The 24,175-nt window shown below is 40.4% G+C and overlaps 1 protein-coding gene across 1 annotated transcript in view; it reads right to left on the bottom strand.

Moving 5' to 3' along the window:
- Window positions 1-24,175, bottom strand: part of KLHL3 (kelch like family member 3) — a 161,481-nt gene that overhangs the window by 70,002 nt on the left and 67,304 nt on the right. The window contains 1 exon segment of the mRNA XM_020991250.2: window positions 9,354-9,463. Coding sequence (XP_020846909.1) covers window positions 9,354-9,463 — 110 coding nt within the window.

Raw genomic sequence — 24,175 nt, 5'->3', positions numbered from 1 at the left:
AGACATGGGCCTGTTTGCAGGCAGTACAGAAACAACAAAGAATGATTGAAAATCAGTGAGAGAGTGAGGAAAGATACAGGAGATAATCTGCAATGGAAGATGGGATGGAATGGGATTGTTTGTGCATGTAGCAGGTTTTCTTTTACAAGAAGAAGGGCAGCTACCTTTTTATTTGAGACGGGGTAAAGGAAGAGAGAGCAGAGGAAGGTATCTGAATAATGCGAGATGAGAAAGACAGAAGAAGAGGAAGTTCTTGGAAATGGTCTCAGTTTTTCAGATTGGGAAAACAGAGTGAAACAGATCCAAAAAGAGAATCTATACACTGACTACAACTAAATTAAATTAAGAACGCATAAAATAAACTCAGTTTAAATTCAGTATACAAGTCGATACTGCTTTGTTAAAGTTAAAAGCACAAAGTTTTTTCATCTTTTAAAGATACAAGTAGATAGCAGCACATAAGATCAGTGGTGATTACTCTTTTGCTGTGGTGTTATCTTTAACTGTGTTGCCCATGGGAAATAGATTTCATTTAGGATTGTGCATTTGTTTACATCTGTCTCTTATTAAAACACACTTTAGCAGTGGAAAAAAAGAGCCATGTAGGACCTCAAGTTTGGAGGCTAGGTGGCCAAAAAGTATCTGGAAATTGATAGATTCACTGCAGAAGTAATATAGGGGGAAAGGCATTTTCAAATATATACTCTGGAGTCTCTCCAGAGAGGTTTTCTCAGCAGTTGTCTTGGGTCATGGTTAAAAGACAGAATATCTGGTAGAATGAAACTATAACTAGACCTTAAAGTAACACCAACAGGGGCTGTCAGTACAATGGGAAAAGTGCACAGCTGGCCAGTGAGAAGCCGGAGAAGCCATTTCACCAAGGGACTGTTCTCCTGTGTCTACAGGCTCACCATTGTGTATAGCCATTAGGGTTTGCAGAGAAAAATCAATGCAAGTACAAAACTAGGGACTCATCATTTGGTGAGCCCAGACCTGTAAATAAGCACATTAGGCTCAACCCAAGATGGTCCAACAAGACAGTAAAAGAAAGTAAGAGATTAGTAAAACAAGGGAATAGTAATTGGGTGTAACTGTCAAGGTGCTCATGAGATTCAAAGAGGAAGAGAACAGTACCTAGAGTGGAGAGAAACTCTATAAGACATTTGCCATAGCATTTGTTCAGGGAAGTTATTAGCAAAAAGGACAAAGGACCGAGGATATCACTTAGTAAGAATGGGTAGCAAGGAGAATTTGGCAATGGCCTGCACAGATGTACAGTGTTTATATTTTGTGTCATGGCCCAAGTAACTTTTTTTTTCTGCTCTAAGTACAGGATACTCTCTTCCCCTCTTGAAGAGAAGATAAAGTGGCTTAAGGAACACACTTCTCCACTCTCGAAGCTCTCACTGAGAATCAAGTGTTTATCTTTTTTTTTTTAATGGAAAAAGGACTTCCATTCAAAAACCAAGAGGGTAAAAAAGATCTGATCTTTATCAGGAGGTTGGAAGAATATGACACAAAGGAATAAAGGAAAGGAAGAGGACAAGTCACTGAAACTTTTATGCATACATGTTGTACACATAGAACAGAAGTTCCTTTAAGGCAGGGATTATTTCATTTATGTCTTGGTGTCCTGAGTGCCTAGTACAGTGCCTAGCACTCAATAATAATGTGCTGAAAGAGTGATTCTAAAACGAAGAGTTCATTCACACTGAGGTGAGTCTGGACTGTAATGAAAGTGACTACAAATAGTCCAAGATAAGGAAATGATGGGAACTTTATGTGGAAGTGACCACCTCATTTCATAATTTCTGATAGAAGAGGAAAGGAAAACCATGCGTAGTCTGACATGCATTATAGAATTTAAGAGAGATTTCAAAAGGTTCAGATTAGATGGAGAGAATACTGTGGCCAAAATTCTAGGGCAGCTACACAGCAGATAACAGTGTTGGGCTTGGATTCAGGAAGACTCATCTTCATGAGTTCAAATCCGGCCTCAGACACTTACTAACTGTGTGACCCTGGGCAAGTCACTTAAACCAGCTTGCCTCAGTTTCCTCATCTGTAAAATGAGCTAGAGAAAGCATCTTTGACAAGTATCCAATATTTTTGCTAAGAAAACCCCAAATGGGAACAAATAACAACAAAATTCTATAGTCAGCCCCAGAAGTTTAGGAAACTTTCAAGACACATAGAACAACAATTCCAACAAGGAAGAAAATAGAGAGCAATCCAAAGAAGTGGATATTAGATAACTCACACAAGATAGAAACATGAATTGGCAATAGAGGATGAATACCAAAATGTGGCACAGTTGTATAACTGCGGGACAGCTAGGTAACACAGAGGGTAGAGCAACAAGCCTAGAGTCATGAAGACCTGAGTTCAAATCTGGCCTCAGACACTTACTAGTAGTATGAGCCTGAGCAAGGCACAACTTCCATTGGCCTCAGCTTCCTTAACTGTAAAATGGGGAAAATAACAGCACCTACCTCCTAGGATTGTTGTGAGGGTCAAATGAGATATTTTTAAAGTGCTTAGCACAGTGCCTCCACATAGTAAGTGCTTGATAAATATTAGCTAGCATTATCATTGCTATTATTAGCATTATTTAAGAAGCATCAGCAAGGCTAATGTTCACAGTGCAGTAAGGCTGGTGATGGAAGATGAGGACTGGGTTGATCTTTGGCTGTCCGGGTTAAGTGGAGGATCAATGAAGGCACAGGACCATAATTCCCAGTGAACGGGATGATAATAATAGGCAACAGAGAGAAACTAGAGCTATTTCAGCTCTCATTCTGCAGAATAAAATGGCAAACATTGAATTAAAATAAAAAATTAGCAGAGCTATACTAAAAGAATACATAGCTACCCTTGATGAATTCAAGTTACCAAGTCCAGATAAACTATTCCCTGCAACTTATTATTAATGGAATAGTCAAAGTCTAGAAAAGGAAGAGGTGATCACAGAGGGATCATCATAGCTTCATCAAGAAAGGCTCGAGGCAGGCAAAACCCCAAGAGGTCACTTGTCATAAGCTTCCTATTCTTCCCTGTTCCACATCTTAAAATATACACCCTTGTTCTCTGCTCCTTTGCTCTGGCATCTGGTGAAGAGACTGAGAAGGAAGCAATACTCAGGGAGGTAGGAGAAAGAGGAGAGAACAATGCCATAAAAACTTAGAGAAAAGAGAAGGTGACTAACAGTGTCAAAGGATGCACAGGTCAACAAAGAGGAGGACTGAGAAAAGGCCATTAGATTTAGCAATTAAGAGATTTTTGGTAACTTTGGAGAGAGCAATGTTGATGAGGCTTGATGAGGCTGGGAATGAGACCGCAGAGAGTTAAGAAGGGAACAAGGGGAAAGGAAGTGGACACATAAACTGCAGATAGCCTTCTGAGGGAATCTGGCCACAAAAAAGAGGGGAAATATGAGATGTCAGCTAGTGAGGAATAGATGAAGCAAGTGAAGGTTTTGTTTTTTCCAAGGATAGATGGGGGGAAAGATGGGTGTTCTTGTAGGGAGAAAGGAGCAAACAGCAGACCAAGAGATTGAGAATTAGTGAGAGAGTGGGAATGATAGAGGAGGTAATTTGTTGGAGAAGATGGGATGGAATGGGATCACTTGTATGCATGCAGAGGAGTTTGTCTTGGCAAGGAGAAGAGCACTCTTCATGTGAGATAGGGGTGAAAGAGGAGATCATGGGGGAAGGCATCTAGATAAGTGAGACTGAGAAGAGGTAGCCCTCAGCAAACGGCATCATTTTTTCCAGTGCGATATAAGACAAGGTTCTCAGCTGAGGGGGTATAAGAAGGGAACCATGGAAGGTCTGAGAGGGGATAAAAAGGTCTGGAAAAGTCACTATGGGGGCAGCTAGGTGGCGCACTGGATAGAGCACCAGCCTTGGAGTCAGGAGTCAGGAGGATCTGCGTTCAAATGTGGCCTCAGACACTTGACACTGACTAGCTATGTGACCTTGGGCAAGTCACTTAAACCCACTGTCTAGCAAAAAAAAAAACCAACCCTAAAAAAAATTAAAAAAAATTAAAAAAATAAAACTGGAAAAGTCATTATGGTGAATGAGATAGTGAATTGATTAGGAAAGAATAAAATGGCTGCCTTGCCTCAGTGACAGCCCAGGTGAAATTATGTAAAAAAAAATTTTGTAGTGGACCCTGTCAGTATAGTTTTCTGATTTTTTTTTTCTATCTTCATTTAGCTATATGTGAGCAAAAGGGAAGGCATTGAATGCTGGAAATAATTATTGTCCCTTTGGCAGGACAAGATCGATGTTGTTGTTGTCATTTGTCCTTTGTCCCGGAAGAGGACGACCAATGACATCAGGAGGGTGATGTCTTGACTTGCAAGTGAACTGGATTTAAATAAGGCAGGGCTGTGCAAAGTCACCGGCCTTATTCTCTCCTCCAGAGTCATTCAGAATCTATCTTCATTTAGACAGGAGGGAAGGTAATGAATGACAGAAATAATCTGAATAATGTAAGACTGGGGCTCTGGCAGGACAAGATCAATGAGAAGACAAGGGGCCGAGGGACTTGAGAGTAAAAGATAGTGTAGAGTTGAACTGTTTCACCAAGAGTCAAAATGGGGAAAGGAGCCTCATCCATAGAGTCAGTGCAGGGCTTGCTGGCCCAAAGAAGGCCTGAGGGGTAGAGGGATGGGAGGTCACAAAGAGGACAAGGAACTATGTTTAGGGTCGAAAGGCAGAGGGAAAGAAAGAATGATAAAAGATCATGATCAGATAAAGGAATTTCAGAGTGCACGAACATGGAAGTGGAACTCTTATGAGGGATGATGGCAAGATCAAAGATAAGACCTTTACATGTGGCTGAAGTGGAGCAAAAAAAGGTCATGGAAAATTAGTAAATTGAGGAACCGGGAAGTTGGGGTATTTGAGGGAGTATCAATATGTATGCTGAAGTTCCCTAGAAAAAAGGAGGAGTTGGAGAGGAGAGACAAGGTTACTAGAGACCAGGGAGGTTCCAAATGAGCATAACCTGGGTGGGAAATGAGGAGTTGGAAAACATCTAGAGGAAGGCAACGAGAATATCGAAGTTTGGGGAGATTGTGTCATAGGAATATGAGTTGAAGGAAATGGAGACCTTGAGACAGAGAAGTTTTAGAGGAGACTGAGAAGAGTCTTCAAGTACTTGAAGGGCTGGAAGAGGGTAAAACCAGGCATGATGTGTGGAAGATGCCAAAAGCCATATTTCAACTGGAGATAAGGAGACACTTCCTAACAACTGGAGCTATCCAGAAGTAAACCCGGAGAGGTAGCAGTCTCCCCTCCACTAGAGGTCTGCCGGGAAAGTCTGGATAACCTATTGTTGGGGATGATAGGGAAGGGATCCTTGTCCATGTATGACCTGCGAGGTCCCTTCCATGTCCAGATGTCGTTTCTATGAATTTCACAAACAAGGAGGTAGCTTGGCTGTGACAGCTGCAAGTCTGCCCCTCCGTGTGAGAGTCAACATGCTCTGTTAGTTCTGCTTTACGGAGACCATTTAAAGATGGTTTCTAGGTCTCTGGGTCTGATTTCTCTTCAGCTGACTTCCTCCTGCCATATCGCATCTGATGAGAGACAATGCTATAAGTAAAGGCAGAGGTCTCAGGCCCTCTTCCTCCAGGGCCAACATGTGACCCTATAAAAACATGCCTTAGAGCTTTAACTCAGTGTTTGTTCTGTCACACTTGGTGAAAGAGATTAATCTGGGCATTTCAAAAGATCAGGAGAATGAGCCAGCCAAGGTCCAGGAGGTTTGGGAGTTAGGTTTACACCATGTTTCATAGCAAGCTTTCAAGCCTTCCACCTTTTGACCTTTCACCTTTGGGAGCCACCCCAGTAGTAAACTGAGACAAGGCCTTGCTCACCCATCAGCAATGCCACCTCTGGATGTGAACTTGGTGGGACCAATGATATGTGGAAACTCACTAAGTCTGAGCCCATTTTCCCCAAAGATCAAGGTGGTAGCCACCATGGTGTTGGAGGGAAATACTCAAGTTTCTGTTCTCACTAAGGACTCATACCCCCAGCACTTAGCAGAGTGCCTGGAATATTAGCAAGCGTTCGTTGCCTACCTTGCCTGACTGCCTAGATCTATGATCCTAGCAACCCCCTCTACACTGCAGACTCAGCTATGGATTGATATGGAACCTCTGTGATCAAAAGCTCATCACGGCTTTAACTCATACCATTCCACTTATTATTTCTCCTGACCTTCATCCATGGGGTTCCTTTTTGTGAACACTTGGTCAAAACCAAAGGCCTTGTACTATGGACAGGAGAGACATTTTGCCGTCACCCGTCTGGCTAAGCACTTTGGTGAAGAGCTAAAGAAGAGCTCACCTGGGCTTCAGGTGTATCTGGTCACTCCTCGCTCTGATTCCTGCTTCAGACCCTCTTTAGGGTATCTGGGTCACAGAATCACAGATTCTCAGAAGCCATCTAGCCCAACCTATGACCAAATCAGAATTCCCTCCACAACAGACCCAAGAACTGCTCAGTCAGCACTGGCTTGAATGGCAAACCATTTCACCAATTATTAGGGAGTCACTTCTTATATCAAGCTTAAATTTACCACTGGGCAATTGTCAACTATCTAGACCTGACCTCTGGCATAGGCACCATCAAGAGACTAGAGGAAAAGGTTTCTAAGTTGTTGTTGGGGACACAACTGTACCTGACCTCATGACACAATTTGTCCTCAACCAGACATTTGGTGTTCTTAGTGTCCAAGATTTCAGGCAGTTTACAGCAATACACAAAACTTTCCTGGGAAAACACATAACATGAAAAATACAAACACAGACACAGAAGAGAACTAGACTCCCCAGAGCCACACACCTCCATCATCACAGGACTTCACTGGCCTTTCTTGCTCTCTCTCCTTTCAACATAAAATAGTCACAGTGTAAGAGCCTATTTAGGCATGCCAGTTTTATTAAATCACTAAGTCAGAGGCAGCTAGGTGGTGCAGTAGATATAGCACCAGCCCTAGAGTCACAAGGACCTGAGTTCAAATCTGACACATAACACTTACTAACTGTGTGACCTTGGGCAAGTCACTTAACCCCATTGCCTAGCCCCCCCCTCCAAAAAAAAAGTTTATGGAAGTGAATTTTAAAAATTAAAAATAAATTAATAAATCACTAAGTCATTTTATAACTAACCCATCAGTGGGAAAGCTCAATATCCTACAAGATCCAATCAGCCTTGTTAACTCACACAGCTTATCAGTACCTGTCTACCCCTCTGATTAGAGGGTAGAGCCATAAACCTCTCAATTTAAGGAGGGGAATAGGACCGACACGTCCTCAAACATCTCATTTTCCACGTGGCTTGCACTCATTGAGGACTCTTTTGGTTTCCACCATGCATCCTGTACCACTTAGCTCCTCCTCCCCCACATTTCTTTTGTGTGTTGTCATCCCCTATTAGACTGTAAGCTCCTTAAGAGCAGAGACTGTCTTTTTCATTTTAGTATCCCCAGTGCCCGGCAAATAGTAGACAGTTAATATATGTTTATTAACTGTTGAGTATTACTACATTCTGGAAGCCTCAGAGTAGGAGAGAGGCTGTTGTCCTCGTGAAGACTTCCGGAACCAAATGCAGCCTTCCTGCTCCCACAGTCCAGATTGTGCTAATACAGAGGATGAACAGAGAGGTTTCTAAAGTTCCAAATCAGCACTAACACTGTAAAACTCGTCTATACTTGGGAGATGCTATCTTTTATTTTTCAAGATCACAAAATATAATAACTAGAATAGAAAAGAAAACAAGCCCCCTTTAGCATAAAGGTTAAGCCTGGAACAAAGTAGATGACCAGTAACTGGAGAAGAGTTAAACAAATTGTGGTGTATGAATGGAATGGAATATTACCGTAATGTTAAGAAACAATGAATACAATGATTACAGAAGCATGGGAAGACTTACATGAACTGAGGAAAAGTAAAACAAACAGAACCAGGAAAACAATGTACATAATGATTATTTAGACATAAAGGGAAAGAATAAAATAACGACTGAATTCTATATGTATATATTATACATATAATACATATTGTTATATGTTATTAATATACATAGATTGTTAATTATCATTATTATTATTGTTAATATATATAGTGTTAGTATATAACAGGGCAACTAGGTAGCACAGTAGATAGAGCATTGGGCCTGGAGTCAAGAAGACTCATCTTCCTGAGTTGAAGTCTGGCCTTGGACCCTGGTCAAGTCACTTAACCCTGTTTGTCTCAGTTTCCTCATTTGTAAAATGAGATGGAGAACAAAATGCAAACCACTCGCATATCTCTGCCAAGAAAATCCCAAAGGGGGTCACCAAGAGTTGCACAAGACTAAAAACACTGAACTATATATATATAAAATACTATGTATTGTACATATATACAAAATACGTGTTATACCATATACAATACATATAACAATATATAAAACAGCATGTATTGCTATACTATATGTACATAATTATAATGACCAGTACTAGCACCCAAAAAAGAAACAAAATATATCTCCTCCTTTCTTTAGAGATGGCAAACTATGGTTGTGAAACATTAACTAGAATGTGGGACTTGACTGCTGAGTTAATTTTGCTAAACAGTTTTAATTTTCTCTTTTTTATTCTTTGTTACTGTGAAAAAATGATTTTTCTTAGTAACCACTATTTTGGAAACTCAGAGCTTCCCCATCCCCCTTTATTTCAAAGTTCAGTCTTTCTTATCTAATCTAAATGGGTCCTGCTCATTGTGCTGCCCAGACAGGTCTGGGAAAATGTTGATTCCTCCCTGTTGTCAAGACAGGTGATCTGTAAACTGATGTCTCTTTAACCAGGACTGAGTGACCTGGGTTAGGTACTCAAAGACCCTCATTTTAATACAGCCCACCTCCCAGAGTTGATTGGCATCCCTTTGGAACACCTACTCTTCGAAGGGCATATAATTCTGTACCCCCAAAATCCCAAATTGAGCCAGTTCTGAATTGGCCCCCTTTAGGGGGACCCAATTTTGGACTAAACTCTCATGCAATGCATGTCAAGCCAGCTTGAGAGAAATTAAACCATGGACACACACCCTGATTTCGTTTGTCTCTTTCTTAGAGGAGACTCTGTTTCAAAATTGGGGTTTGTGGGGTTAATGGGGTTCTTGGGGTTCATATTACATAAAGGTTAATTCTCAGGCTGGGGAGGAAGGGAGGGAGGGGGTGGCATATTAGAAATTAAGGGAACGTTAAAACAAAAGACACCAACAAAAATTTAAATTTAAAAAACATTAAGTTCATTCTCCCCATCCCAAACCATTGCTGAGGTTACTGTCTTACCTTTTCTTCTGAAGAAACTGTAAGCTTGTCACTGGATATTAAGCTACACACCTGGTCCAGACTAAGGCTTAGAAATTCTTCCCCCAGCATCACCTCTGGGAAATGCTGCTCTGTTCAAAAAAGAAAAGGGTCAGAAAATAAAGTTATCATAAACTCCAGCCCTCACACCACCCAAATAGCATGGAAGTATAGTGAAAAACAACTTTGGCTCAGATCCTGGCTCTTTAACTTTTCCTAAAAATCTCTTCCCCTCTCTGGTCTTTGGCTTCTTCATCTTTCAAATGGAGGTCATAATACTCAAACTACCTTCTTCCCAGGATTGTTACAAGGAAAGCATCTTATAAATTTTAGAGTTCTGCAAATGTGAGGAATCAGTAGAATAAACAATCAATAGAATTTACCAACTGAGCTATTAAGAAGACTAAAGGGTAAAGACTAAAGCTGAAAGGAATTGGAGCTTTTAATTTAACCATGTAGGCATCACTTTCTATAAGCCTTTGTATTTAATAGCGCAGAAGAAAATAGGACAGAAAGTACCCAGCTTTCATTTTCCTATGTTCAGTGTGATTAATAATAGAGTTTCAGAAAAGTGTCACTGAGGCCTTCCTACTGAATTGAATTCAGAATGTAAACTGGTAGAACTGAAGACATCTATCTCCATAGCTCTCTGAAGTAAAATTAGGGCAGGACCCCTTTGCTGCCGATGATAATGGGAGGCTACAGAAAGAGGTCAAAGGTAGAAATAGGGCTGTCTTTCTTTATTCAGAAATGACAGGGAAGGCTTGGACAAAGTAAAACATATTCACTATGACTGCTCACAAACATCTCTTTTGAGTATGGAAGCAAATGGGGTAGCCCCAGTGGTCTCCTGGCATCTTCACCTCCAAGAAGGCTGCATCTCTCCCAGAAGGAAGAAGTCTAGGACAACCAGAGAAGCAGCTGTGTTTAAGGAGCATACCTAAAGTTTAATATAAGTTCCCCTAAGGAGCCTGAGATGATCAACCATACTTAGCAGCTATATTACAGTGGAAAAGCCACAATTTGTGGCCGTGCCTCAGTTTCCTCAAAAATAGAACGGTGATAATAATAAACTACCCACATCACAAGATTGTAACCCATATCACAAGGTGGTATTGAGAGAAGAATGTTTAAGCCTTAAAGAGCAATAGAAATGGGAGTTATGAGCTACTGCCACAATAGAGAAAATACAGGCAGACTCATGTGAAGGCAGCACTGGAATAAGCAAAGGCTTTGCCTCCCATTAAGGAAGCAGTGCGTATAATGGAAATGAATTCTGAATTAAAAACCAAAAACCTGGGCTCTAATTTCAACACTGAATAACTGGATGGCCATGAACAAGGCATCAGCTTGGTATAGTGGGACAAGAACTGAATTTGGAGTTGGAGGCCCTGCAAACAAATCCTGGCTCCCCTACTTTTTTACTACCAGTGTAGTAAAAACTATATATTAAAAAACTTTGAGAAAATTGTTTCTTCTTTTGAGGTCTCAGTTTACCATCTGTAAAATGAGGGTCGCTTTTAGCTCTAAATCCTATAATCTCTCTGGACATCAGTTTCCTCACCTGTAAAACAGAGATAATAATACTTGCATTATTACCTCCTTCACAGGACACTAGTCAACAAACACTCCACAGGTCATCAGGCAGAAAGCTTAATGAGCAAACAATGTAATAGCATAGCCAAAAAAATCAAATGTGACCTTAGGCTGCACTAAGAGAGGCAAATAAAAAAAGAGGGAGTGGCATAGTGGGAAGTAGTCTTCCTACTGTACTCTGCCTTAATCAAAAGGGAGGGTATTGATAAACCGGAGAAATGTACAAAGAAACACAACTAGGATAATGAAGGCCCTGGAGTTTCAGCACATGAAGATCAATTAAAGGGATGTTTGGAGATAAGAAGACAAGAGAACAAAATCACCAAAGATCAGGCATCTCAAATATTTCAAAAGCTGCCATACAGAGAATGAATTAGACTTCTTCTGCTTGGTTCCAGAAGGTACAAGCAATAGGTAGATGCTACAAGGAGACAAAATTAGCTTTGATATAAGGGAAAACGTCTTAACACCTAGAGCTATGCAAATATGGAATGTGCTGCCTTGGAAGTATTATGTTTCCCCTCACTAGAAATCTTCAAGGCAAAGCTGGGGGTTATCAGGTATAAAGAGGATTCTTAGTCAGCTACAAGCAGGATTAGATGACCTACAAAGTCCTTTCCAACTTTGAGATTTTTTGATTCTGTGAAAACACACCATAAACTGAAAAGTCCTATACAAATATGAGGGATGATGATGATGATAATTCTAAGGATACAGGAGGCATGTTACAAAGCCTCCAAGTTGCATACACTCCTTTGATGTAAAAATTGTAAAAATGAAGGTGTGGCAGGAACAGGAAAAAACAATATTATGCAATCTCTTTGGGGGGAAATTTTGAAAAATGAAGGTCATTTCTAAAAGGTGACACTCCAGTTCCACAGGTACTTTTTAAACAAAAGCCAAAGGTGAAACCTTCTCTGACACAGGCCCTTCTAGCATTCCCAGCACATGTTTCGTTTTTAATTTTTTTTTTTAAATCAGAAATCTTAATCACTCTTTTAATGTTGCAACCAGCAGATCGCGGTTCCACCAAAACTGGGTTCACAAGGGCCAGGTTCAATCCTGGTGGCTTTCCAAGCGGGGTCATTTTATCTTTGGCTTATTGCTTCTTTCCAAAGTTTATTATAGCAAAATGTACTCAGTCTAGGTTTAACTAGGTGTAACTAAAAGGAGTATCCACTTCCTGTACAAGCACTCAAGGTAACAAATGAATAACAGGTATAGAAAAGTCTTTATTTCACTGCACAGAGAATGCATTAGGCACTTAAAGAATTCTCAGGAACCCATAAGCAAAAACAGAAAACCACATGTAATTCTTGGATGGAAGGGCCACTTGTAAAGAACTGTCTCCCCATTGGTGGAGATCAATTACTTAATGTGGGAGATGGGCAGTGTTGATAAGAACCTAGACATCCCCAACTCCTTGGAGAGGAGTGAAATATGACCTACTTGTATTTTGGGCATTGGGTGGGAGGGAGCATCAAGGCAGTCAATGTCACACATAATGTATATACAATGTTTTCCCCAAAAGTAACTGAACTTGGAGTTGCTACTAAGACAACACTCCAACATTCTGGTAAATCTTAGCTCTCTCACAGGGTCCTACACAATGTCTTCCAGATTTATAGTGTACACTGTGATATGGACACACACACACACACACACACACAACAGAAAACAAACACATTTTGGGGCTACAACATGGGCAAACCCCTCCCCATCAATCAGACCTGCATCATCTGAATAACTTATTGTTTAAAAAGAAAAAAAAGTCATTATCAGTCCTGGGAGGAGACTGTGCACATGTAGAGACTTCCCTACCCTTCCACCTCACCCATCTACCCTATGCACAAGTTTCTCCAACCTGGAAAACAGGTTCCTTCTATTCTCTGAACAGGAAAAAGTCAAGAGTCAGCCATTTCCCTTAGAGAGAATTACAGAGGGGAGATTTCCAGCAAGAATTGATCCTCCCTAGAATCCTAGCCAATCAAATTATTCTGGGGGCAGCCCCAGTGCCCAGTTAGTTGCTGCTCCATTTCCTTGGGATGGAGGCAACAACTGGCATAGCAATACTGTCTAGAGGAAAGCATCCATCACATTCCATATATAAACTCATCAAATAGATCAGAGAATCCCCAACTAATTCCCTTTACAACGTCAAAATCTTAAAGAAGTTTATCATACTTCTTGTGGGTGCAAAAAATGATTCCTTTCTCCCCAGTTAGCTAGTCTAAAGACCGCGGGGCCTGGAGTCAAGAAGACCTTGAGTTTAAATCCAGCCTCTGATGCTAATTAGCTGTGTGGCCCTGGGCAAGTCCCTTCACCTCTGTCTTCCTCAGTTTCCTCAACTGTAAAATAGGTATAATAACAGCATCTACCTCCCATGGTTGCTGTGCGCATCAAATGAGATAATATTTGCAAAGCGCTTAGCACAGTGCCTGGCACAAGAAGGTGCTTAATAAATGCTTCCAATTATAGGCACAGTTGAGGCTTTCCTGCTTACACTTTCAGTTCACAAACTAAGCCACCATATACAAATAATATCAGGGGCATATATCCCAAAAACACCTTGAGGACTCCAGCTCTGCATGACATGGAGACAAGTCAGGTCTACAAAGGGATAGTACATGCTTGAGTACTTTCCTCTACTCCCATTAACAACATTAACAAAGTGAAAGAGAATTGACAAACCAGAGGAAGGAAAGGAGGGGAAATGGACATTTAGACATTAAAATAAAAAATTTAGACATTATAATAACTTCTTGTCAACATAGTAAAAGGGCCTCAGGAGACCCACATTCAGTTTCCCACTCTATCCTAGAAGAATTAAAGTTCCAGCAGGGCAGGGGCCGTTTCGTTTTTGTCTTTCTAGTGCCAAGAAAAGTGCTTTGAAATTTTAATGGAATAATGAAATGAATGGAAGAATAAAAGAATGAAAAACATTTATTAGGCACTTTATATGTGCGAGGCACTGAGCTAAAGACTATGCTAAATGCTTCAATTAATTCAACTGAATTGCCACAAATTCATTATGTGATCTTAAAAAGTCACAACTTCTCTGCAGCTTAGATGTTTACAGTAACAGGGAGCTCATTATGTCCTAGGATAGTACATTTCTTTTTCAGATGGCTCTAATCATGAGAGTTGTTCTTCATACTAAACTAAAACTCCCTCCAACTTTCTCTAATTGGTGTTATTTCTGCTCTCTGAGATCATACAAAATGTTTCATCCTTCATTCCATGAAACAAGATAGAGGGATTCTTCCTAGGATGGTTTAAACCCATTAGCGGCCTAGAGGGAAGAACTTGTACTAGATGACCTCTTGCAGCCCACAGAGCTGGTTTTAGCACATCTAGTGGGCAGCACTAACAAGGGAAAAACAAAAGGTAACAAGTAACTTTTGTGAGCAGGTCACCTGCCTACACTATACAGCACATGGTATTGAGCATTTGTCCACAAGCCAGGTTTATTCTCAAAGAAGATCCATTCTTCAGATGAACCCACACTGCTCTCCATTTGGTGAGTCAGCTGAACACACCAGGAAAACATACCCCTGGCCCCAGAGCTGAATTTGGCATTCTGTGCTTACCAGCTTCGTGACTAAGGAAATGACATTTGAAAGAGGAGTAGAAGGTGGTAGTGACGTTTTTTGCTTTTTTTTTTAAGAAAATTTTCATAGTTCACAGTCTAAGACAGATCAGTTCAGAGATTTGGAAAGGAACAGAGCTGGAATCACAGGCTTATATTCCAGAGAACTCATTAAGCAACAAGACCCACCATTAATCCCTAAAGATATAACATGCTGGAGCTTCTTAATGCCTCCTACACATTCTTGTCTCTCACCCATGGCAGATTCATCCTCTCTCCTTTGCTTACACATCTTCCCCCATATGCAACCTCCCTCTGAAATCTCATAAGAAAATTCTGTTTCCTCTCAAGAGGATCACCCAGGAAGAAGCACCCACAGGACTGCCGGAGGACCAGTGAGGAAAATGGGTTGGATATTCTCAAGTCTTCTCCAAAACCCAGGAGGATCCAGGAGGCTGGGTCTAAGATCATAGCCTTATAGGAGGGTTCAGGGGCAGAACTTGGTGTTACCAGCCTAGGAGGCACAGTCCTTCCTACAAAGATGGACATTTATTTCCTATCCCTCTTTCCTCATCCACAACACACAACAAAGTGAAACAGATTTGTCTTTTCCAGAAATCAGGAACGATGATTTTGTAGGGCTACAGCATCAATTATCACTTTTAACTTCATTAAACTACAGCACTACAGATCCATAACGTGAAGGAGAGATTGGGTAGAACCATGTACTGACCCCAACACATCTCCTAGAAACTGGTTTATTAAAAATAAATCCCTGGATACAAAACAAATGAACAAATATCATTAGAAGCTCTACGTAATGTTAATAAAAGCCAGGAAGAAATGATAATAAGAGAAAGTTCATTCAAAATAATTAGAAAATTCATAAAATATCTGGGAAATTAAACTATTAAGTAAGATTTATGTAAGTAAAACTTCAAAATGCTCTTTACAGACACAAAGGAAACTCAAATAAGATACTACACAAACATGATTAAAACGATAAAATTTCTTAAATTAAACTATATATTTTGTACTATATCAATCCACTTACTAGGGGGATGCTTTTTAGAATGAGACAAACAACAAAATTTATTTGGAGGAACAAAAGGTCTAGAATCTCAAGGAAAACAATGAAAAAAAGAAATAAACAGAACAGAAAGACTTCAAACTATGTTAATGTTGAACCCCATGAACTCCAATTTCGAACAGCATCTGTTCTAAGAAAAACACAAATTAAATTAGGGGGCATGTGTCATCATTTTAATTCTCTCAAGCTGGCTTAACATGCATTGAATGTGAGTTCAAAACTGGGTCCCCCTAAGGGAGCCAGTTCAGAATTGGCTCGATTTGGGATTTGGGAGTACAGGGTTATATGACCTTGGAAGAGTAGGTGTTCCCAAGGGGTGCCAATCAACTCTGATTGGTCAACAACACACTGGGAGGTGGGCTACATTAAAATGAGGTCTTGAGTAGTGATTTAGGTCACTTAATCCTGAGCTATTCTATCAGACCACCCCCAGTCTTGGGCTATCTAGGCTGAAAAACTGTCTCCACCCAAACCTGAGCAGATTAGAGTTTGACGACACATTATCAGTAATGCCCTTCTGAAGAACTTTGGAGCAGAAGTGGGGGGTTGGGAGCTCTGAGTCTCTAAGACACAGATTACCAAGAGAAATAATTTTTCACATTATAAATCAATAATAACAAAAAAAATATTCAGTACTGCTTTACAAAACAGAAGAGCAGAAATGACTAGATACGCAGGAACCAGAATCACTTAAAAATGTTTACCTGTTTGATAAAACCAAGAACATAAATTACTAGCAGGACTCACTAGATGACCAGAACTGCTGGGGAAACTGGAAAATCGTCTGGCAGAAACTACGGTTAGATGAGCAACCTATACCATACTACACGATAAGCTTCAAATTATAAGCATTTGATGCTTATAAGGTCACATCATAAATTAAAGAAGAATGGGAAAAGGCATTACCTTTTTTTTGTTTGTTTGCTTTTTTTTTTTTTCCAATTTTTATTTAAAATTTTTAGTTCCAAATTCTATTCCTCCCTCCCTCCCTTTCCTTGCCCCTCCCTGAGACAGTAAGCAATCAGATATAGGTTACACATGTGCAATCATGTAAAACATTTCCATATTAGTCATTTTGTACAAGAAGACTTAAATAAAAGAAAAAAAATTAAAGAAAGTGAAATTCAGTCTGTTTTCAATCAACATCAGTTCTTTCTTTGGAGGTGGATAGTATGCTTCATCATTAGTCCTTTGGGACTGTCCTGGATCATTATATTGCTGAGAATAGCTAAGTCATTCACAATTCTTCATCAGACAATATTGCTATTACTGTGTACAATGTTCTCCTGGTTCTGTTCACTTCACTATGCATCAGGTCATGTAAGTCTTTCCAGGTTTTTCTGAAATCATCCTGCTTGCCATTTCTTATAGCAAAATAATATTCCATTACAATCATATACCACAACTTGTTCAGCCATTCCCCAATTGATGGACATTCTTTCGATTCCAATTCTCAGCCACCACAAAAAGAGCTGCTCTCAATATTTTTGTACAAATAGGTCCTTTTCCCTGGAAAAGGCATTTTCACAACAAAGTTGGGAAAAATTCACAGAACAGAAGAGAACAGAACAGAACAGAAGGAAGTTCAGAAGGAAACACAAACAATTTTGAAAGTAACAGTGAATAGATCACATATATATCTTTAAAAAAAGCCAAATGTAATAGAGATTCACAGATTCACATATAGTTATCTTTTTTTCCTGTTTTCCTGTATGTATGCAAATGCTAGTGTTTTTTCCTCTTCTGGTTGCCTAAGTGCTGGTAAAAAAAAAATTTAATGGTTGCAGCACAATTCTTAATCAGGAGTCATTTCAATCACATAAAATTAAGAGCTTATGCAAATAAAAGTAACAAAGATAGAAAAGGAAGTGAAATTTCTGAGTGGGAAAAATCTTTTCATTAAATATCACTAATAATTTTAAATCTAATATATGTATTTATGTATTTATACATATGGGGAATTAACTATATGTAAGACCAAGAGCCATTTCTCAAGAAATAAATGGTCAAAGGATATAAACAAACAAGAAGAGATGCAAACTACACATGACAGTATGAAAATATGTTCTATATCATTAATTACTAAGAACAATGCAACTTAAAATAGCTAAGGTTTCGCTCACAGCATGCAAATTGGGAAATGACAAAAAACAGGACTCGTTAAGACTGTGGACACTGCTAACGAGAAGAAAATGCACCTTTCTTCCTTCTTTGAACTGGGGAGGTATGGCTATGGAATACTGCATACACTGTCAGACTCGATGTGTTTGGCTGGCTTGGCTGAGATGTTTTTTCCTCTCCTTTACTGTTTTTTTTTTTAAATAAAAACTGCCTCTCTGGGGAGAGGAGAAGGAAAAATATATTTGGAAATGAAGGTAATGTAAAAATGAAATCTTTTTTCATTAGTAAGCATACAAAAAATGTTGACAGATTATGAGAACAGAAGCACACAAATATATTGTTGGTGGAATTGGGAATTGGTCCAATTATTCGGGATATATTTGGAATTATGCAATTAAAAGTAACTAAGCTGTTCATATCCTTTGACACTACAACTAGGCACATTCCCCAAGGAGTAAAAGACAGAAATAAATATAAGATAGATATACATATAGATACACACACACACACACACACACACACACACACACATACACAGAGGCATCTAGTTAGTTCAGTGGATAGAGCATTCAACTTGCAGTCAAATAGATTTGAGTTCAATCCAGTCTCAGACACTTACTAGCTGTGTGATCCTGGGCAAGTCACTTAATCTGTCTGCCTCAGTTTCCTCATCTGTAAAATGGAGATAACAATAGCACCCACTTTCCAGGGTTGTGTGAAGATCAAGTGAGATATTTTCAAAGCACTATACAAACCTTTAAATTATATATAAAAGCTAGTTATTATTATTATTATTATTATTAACTAAAGCATTTGTGTGAGAACAGCAAATTGTTAAGCAAAGTGGGTACCCCTCAGTTCGGAATAAATGAATGATTGGGAATGTGAATACACAATGGAACATTTTTGTGCAATGGAAATGGTGAATGTCAGGAACTCACAGAAACATGGGAAGATTTGTATGAACTGATGCAGAGTGAAAGAAGTAATGAAGTGAAAAGTGAAAGAACAATATACAGAATGAATATAACATTAAGTAAAAGATCACTTAAGGGAAACCAAACTGAGCAGCTGGAAAAGCAGTAATTGTCCCAAAGAATGCATTCTAAAATATACTCTGCTTTGCACATGCCGCTTGGCCTCATTTCAACTCCACAAAGCAAGATGTTCCATGGCAGGTACCCCCTGGTGTCTCTCCCCAATAGATTGCAAGTTCCTTGAGAGCAGAGACTGTCTTTCTTTTTATTAACTGTATCCCCAAACACAGGGCTTAGCACATAGTAGGTGCTTAATAAATGTTTATTGGATTGGACTAGATACCATCATCCTCTCAGCAAAGAGGCAAGGACCTAAAGGCAAGACAGAAGAAGCAGGAACAATATCCAGGTTTTTTACGTATCTGCTTCTCTTCATTTCAGAAGAAGGCTCAATTTGGAATGGGATGGGAAAGTGTGGTATGTCCAAAAATGGATATTATATAAAAACAAAGATATTAATAAAACTTATTTTTAAAAGATAATAATGCCTGGTACTCAAATTGCTTGGTGGTCCTTTACTTTCATCTCCCTCCAAAGGTCATTTGTTCTCCCTTGATCTCAGCTTCCTCTATAAATTAAGGGGGTAAGGCTAGATCATCTCTAAGGAGACCATACCAGCTCTAGTGGTCACACAGAGATCATGAAATTTAGAACTGTAAGAGATCTTAGAAATCATCTTGCCCAATCCCCTCCTTTTACAGAGGAAGGTCCTGAGATCCAGGGAGACTAAAGGGATGGTGAATGGCAATGTGGGAAGACCACTGGATTTTGAGTCAGCGAACCCTGGAGCCTAATTCTGCCTCTGCACCTTATTAACTGTGAAGTTACCAGCACGTTACATCAAATTTCCTCATCTACAAAACAAAGATAATAATGTCTGTAGTATTTACCTGCAAGTATCTATTAAAGAATCAAATGAGAAAATAAACATACTTTGTAAAACCTAATGGGGTATACAAATATCAGTTGTTGTTGTTGTTATCATCATCATCATTGTTATCTGACTTGCTCAAAGACAACATTGTGCAGTGCAAAAGAATATTGGTTTTGGCATCAGAGGATCTAAGTTAGCCCCCTGCCCATGCCACTTACTGGTGGGGGAAGAGGAGGGCAGGCACGTCATTTCTCTGGGTCTGGTCCCTGATCTGTAAAATGAGGGAATTGGGCTACATGAACTCAAAAGTCATTTCCATCTCTAAATCTATGACACTACAAGCTGAGAGGCTTGCCTCTAAACCCCATGCTCTCTCCCTAAACCACCAGGCCTCTCCACTAAGACTAGATAAGTAGAAAAGGGAATGTGGGAATCCAGGTAATTGAGGGTGCTGGTTATCTATGTTCCAAAGTCATAATATAAACAATGATTGTTTGAGTTCAAAGCCTTAAGGAGCGTATCACAATTACTAGTGTGTCCTATCCATCTGGATAAGAAACTATAGTTACTGAGCACACACCTGTGGTAGTGGGATGAGGAAACCCTGGCCCACAGAGAGAACCATAGACTCAGCTTTGTTCTCTCAGGAAAGGCAGACTTTAGTCCATGTTCTTTTCTGGGTACAAAATGTGCTCCTTGCAGGGCAGCTGGTAGGGAATGAGCTGGCACTTGTTTGGGCACCCTGAACATAAACCAGAAAGGCACCTTACAACTCAGGCAAGAGCAACTACATGAGACTGGCAAGTATGGTAGGTAGGTGGGGAGGTGGAGGGAAAGACAAATACAGATATCATTCATTCATTCATTTGACAAATGTTTATTAATTAAACACCTACTATTTGCAAAACAGCTTGCCAAGCAAGGGGGAAAATACAAAATATAGACAGGATTTAACCCTTACCTTCATTGACCTTATATACTGGCAGGAGAATAAGACAAAATACTACTGATAATGGTAATAACAACTAGCACTTATATGGCACTTTATGGTTTGCAAAGCTTTTTAAACACATTGTTTCATTTGATTTAATAAGCAGTAGAGAGAAGTGAACAGGGTTTTGTTAGGTCCAAGGCAAGAAAGTTCTCACTGCCCCACCAGTATCGATGAAGGATATTCCAGGGAGGACCAGCCACATAATTGCTTTTACTATAAATACAAAAAATATTCTTCAAAAAGGACTTTCTCCAACGAGCCAAAGTAGATAGAGTCTAGTAATGCAGTGATCCTACAGGCTTAATATTAGGATATTACGAGGGACTGCTGCTTTACTGCTTTTGTGCTACAACATCAAGTTCTTTACATTTTTGGTATCTGGGTGGTAGTAGGGAAACAGGTGCAGAAAGAGGCCAGCTGATGTACTTTGTAGCTTCCCTGACCTACGAGGACCTGGATTTCATACTTCACATCCTCTCTCCATACTTAGATCCTATAATCCCTAAGGCCTCAGGCTTACGGGAACAGAAATTAGATCACTCCCCTGATTGAGAATTCCTGCAGGGGTAAAGACTCTCCTCCAGAATTCCTGAATGAAAGAGGCTGGTCTTGAAAAGAAACAGAAGCAAAGTAAATGAAGCACTTTCACAGAATATGTTTCAGAAGATTCCAAACAACCCTGGAATCTCCCCATGACCAATTTGCCAAGAGCAGGATAGGGAGCACATACTAAACTATTCATTCTCTAGTGTGTTGTCAGATTTCAGTGCATCAAGTCAGTCACCCCATTCCTGTCAGCCCCTGGTTCTTAGCCCCCTCACCATCTCAGTCCCAGATGGAGACAACAGAGACCTGGCCTGTCCTCCTGCCCAGAGAGGTCTCTAATATATCTCTGCCCCAACCCACTCTGGATACGGTAAAGAAAGGAATTTCCCCCTTTGGGTTAAGCATCTCCAGAAATGGCTACTCTATGCTCTCTGAATCCACTTGCAATATCTGGAAACCTAGAACTGGAAAGTTCTTCCACAGAGTTAATTAATATCCACCCATCCTAGTACTGCTCCATTTCCTCTTAATCCACTCCACGGGAAGGTAGTGTTCACCATCCTTCAGAGCCAGAACATCTGTCTGAGAATAGGACTAAGTAGACATTTGCCACATGAGTTAGTATCAACGTCTGACCCATACCCCCTACAGACAGACCCTGCCTCCCCCCTGTTCACACTCCTAATGGAGGCCTGTTTTCTCTCCCTGGCCCTGGAGCGTTGTACCAGAGCTGCCCAGCAGTCAGTGCTATTGAGTCAGGTCTGACCTTCCTTAAAGAACCCAAGGGAAGGAAGTTTTCTTGTAACCCAGCCGCAACAAATTAACTTCTGGATAAGAAGCAACAGAATGTGCTTTCCCCTCAGCCACGAGAACTTACTAGAGCGCTTTCCTTGTTTTCTTAAGTTAAAACTCACAGAAAGGTGACTGTAACAGGCATAAAGAGGCAATTGGAGGGGGGAGGGGTCACAATACGTCTGCTCTTGGTGTTTATGAATATGAAAACTAACATGGGGAAGAAGGTAGAGGCCACAGGCCAGCCCTTACTGATATACGCAAAGTCCAAGAGACAGCCGGGACTCTTATTCCCTCTCATTCAATTATGACATTCCCTGATTTTAAACTGCCCGATCATTCTAAAAAGCTCAGCTACTGCTAAGCAACCCAGTGAAGTTCTCCCTCGGCTTGCTAGCCTATGGCTGGAGGGTTTCAGCTCTGCCTGGCCAATTGATGTAAACAACATGTCCCAAGAATTTTAACTGCCGTTTTTATTAATGGCCACTCCATTACCATCACACAGAATGGGCTCTGCCAGGGCAGGGACGCCTTCTAATCACCAACCAACAAAATCCACATAAACCCAGTCCGTTGCCTCAGAGGTTAAAGATTAAACAGGACCTTGGAAATGAGGATAATGAAGTATTGCAGACTGGCCTAATCATACAAACCTACTTAGAAGAAACACAGGGTCCATTTCCCTCCTCTGGCCAGAACCATAGGGCCTGTCAGAAGAGCTGCCTTCCAGAATTGGGAAAGCACAGGGACAAAGCACCAGAGCTTTAAGCTGCTACTGGTTAAAAGGACACTCACAGAAATAGCTATTATTTACAAGTAATGACACCCAGAAAATGAACAGAAGTAGCTGAAGAGAAAGCCGGAAGAAGTCCTAAATCTGAGGCTGAAAGAGACTTGGGAAGTCATCTAGTCCAATGCCCTCATTTTATAGAAGCACTGGAGGTGATTTGCTCAAGACCACACAGGTGGGATCTGAATTCACTTTCTTTCATTCCAAAACCAGGGCTCTTTCCACTATACCACCTACCTCTAAAAGAGGAGGGAGAGGAGAGGAGGAGGGGAGTAGAAGGTGATATCCCAAACAGAAAACCAAAAAATCAAATGCAGGAAAAGGAAATTATGGCAATTCTACCTCCACCCCCAGAGTTGGAGACATGTCACAACTGAGAAGCTAATCAGAGAAGAAAAGAAGAGGTAAAGGAAAAGGGAACTCAGAAGGGGCCTCGCCCAGCCCTGGGCTTGGTGGTGTCCAACCTGTGGAACTGTCTACTTGGTAAGTCCAACTAAGGGAAACACATCTGAAGCCCTGGCCCCTTCACCTGGCATATAGCTAGGCTTACAGTGAGAGGTCAGACTGGCCCATCTCCAAGTTCCTCTGAGTTCTGAAAATGCTACTCCACAATTCTAAGATTTTTGCCTGAAATCAGGAAATCAACCAATGCTTTTCAATACTGTTCTCAGTTTCCCTGCAGCAAAGTAAGGATTCCTGGTATGGCCCTGGGTTCAATGATCATGTACTAATAATGATGTCCCTGATTAGAAATGCTTTCCTAGCCACCAGCTCACGCGACTCAGAAAATGTGGGTAAATGTCTTTTCTTTACTTCAGGTATACAGCAAAGCAAGCAGCAGCTGAGGGAGGACTGACTGACTGCCTTCTCAGCCTAGTTCAGCCACTCTACCTGGACTCATGATATAGAATTCCCTTCCCAATAAGTGCTGTAAGATCAGCACTCATTGGCATTCAGAGATGGACAAGATAACTTTTCTTTAAAAACAAAATCCATAAAAGATGCTGCTGTTTATGGTAAATGCAGTCTAGGAAACAAAGATTTCCTCCCACAGGCACAGGGACAACAGAGGCCCTGAACCCTAAAAAGGTTGCTTCAAGGTCTTCACACTCTATTGATCAAGCCTGAGAAAACCAAGGAAGGGTGAAACAGGCGGCTGAACAGCTGTTTGGGAACGAACATGGATTGGGGGTAGAGAGCGGGGAGGGAACTTGGCAGAAACGTTCCCAAACCCCCATTCTTTATTTAAAATGTTATTGATGTCTTTTTTTCTATCATTTTCATTTCTAAATCTCTCTTCCTACTCTTCAAGCCATCCTCTGAAAGTATAAAAAGGAAAGAGAAAAAAAGTTCAACAAAACTAACCAGGACACAA

The sequence above is a fragment of the Phascolarctos cinereus genome, unplaced genomic scaffold (genome assembly GCF_003287225.1).
Source record: "Phascolarctos cinereus isolate Bilbo 61053 unplaced genomic scaffold, phaCin_HiC Scaffold_2;HRSCAF=192, whole genome shotgun sequence".
Lineage (NCBI taxonomy): Eukaryota > Metazoa > Chordata > Mammalia > Diprotodontia > Phascolarctidae > Phascolarctos > Phascolarctos cinereus.
Note: the sequence above shows the minus strand (reverse complement) of the source record. Positions and strands in the feature narration are given on the sequence as shown.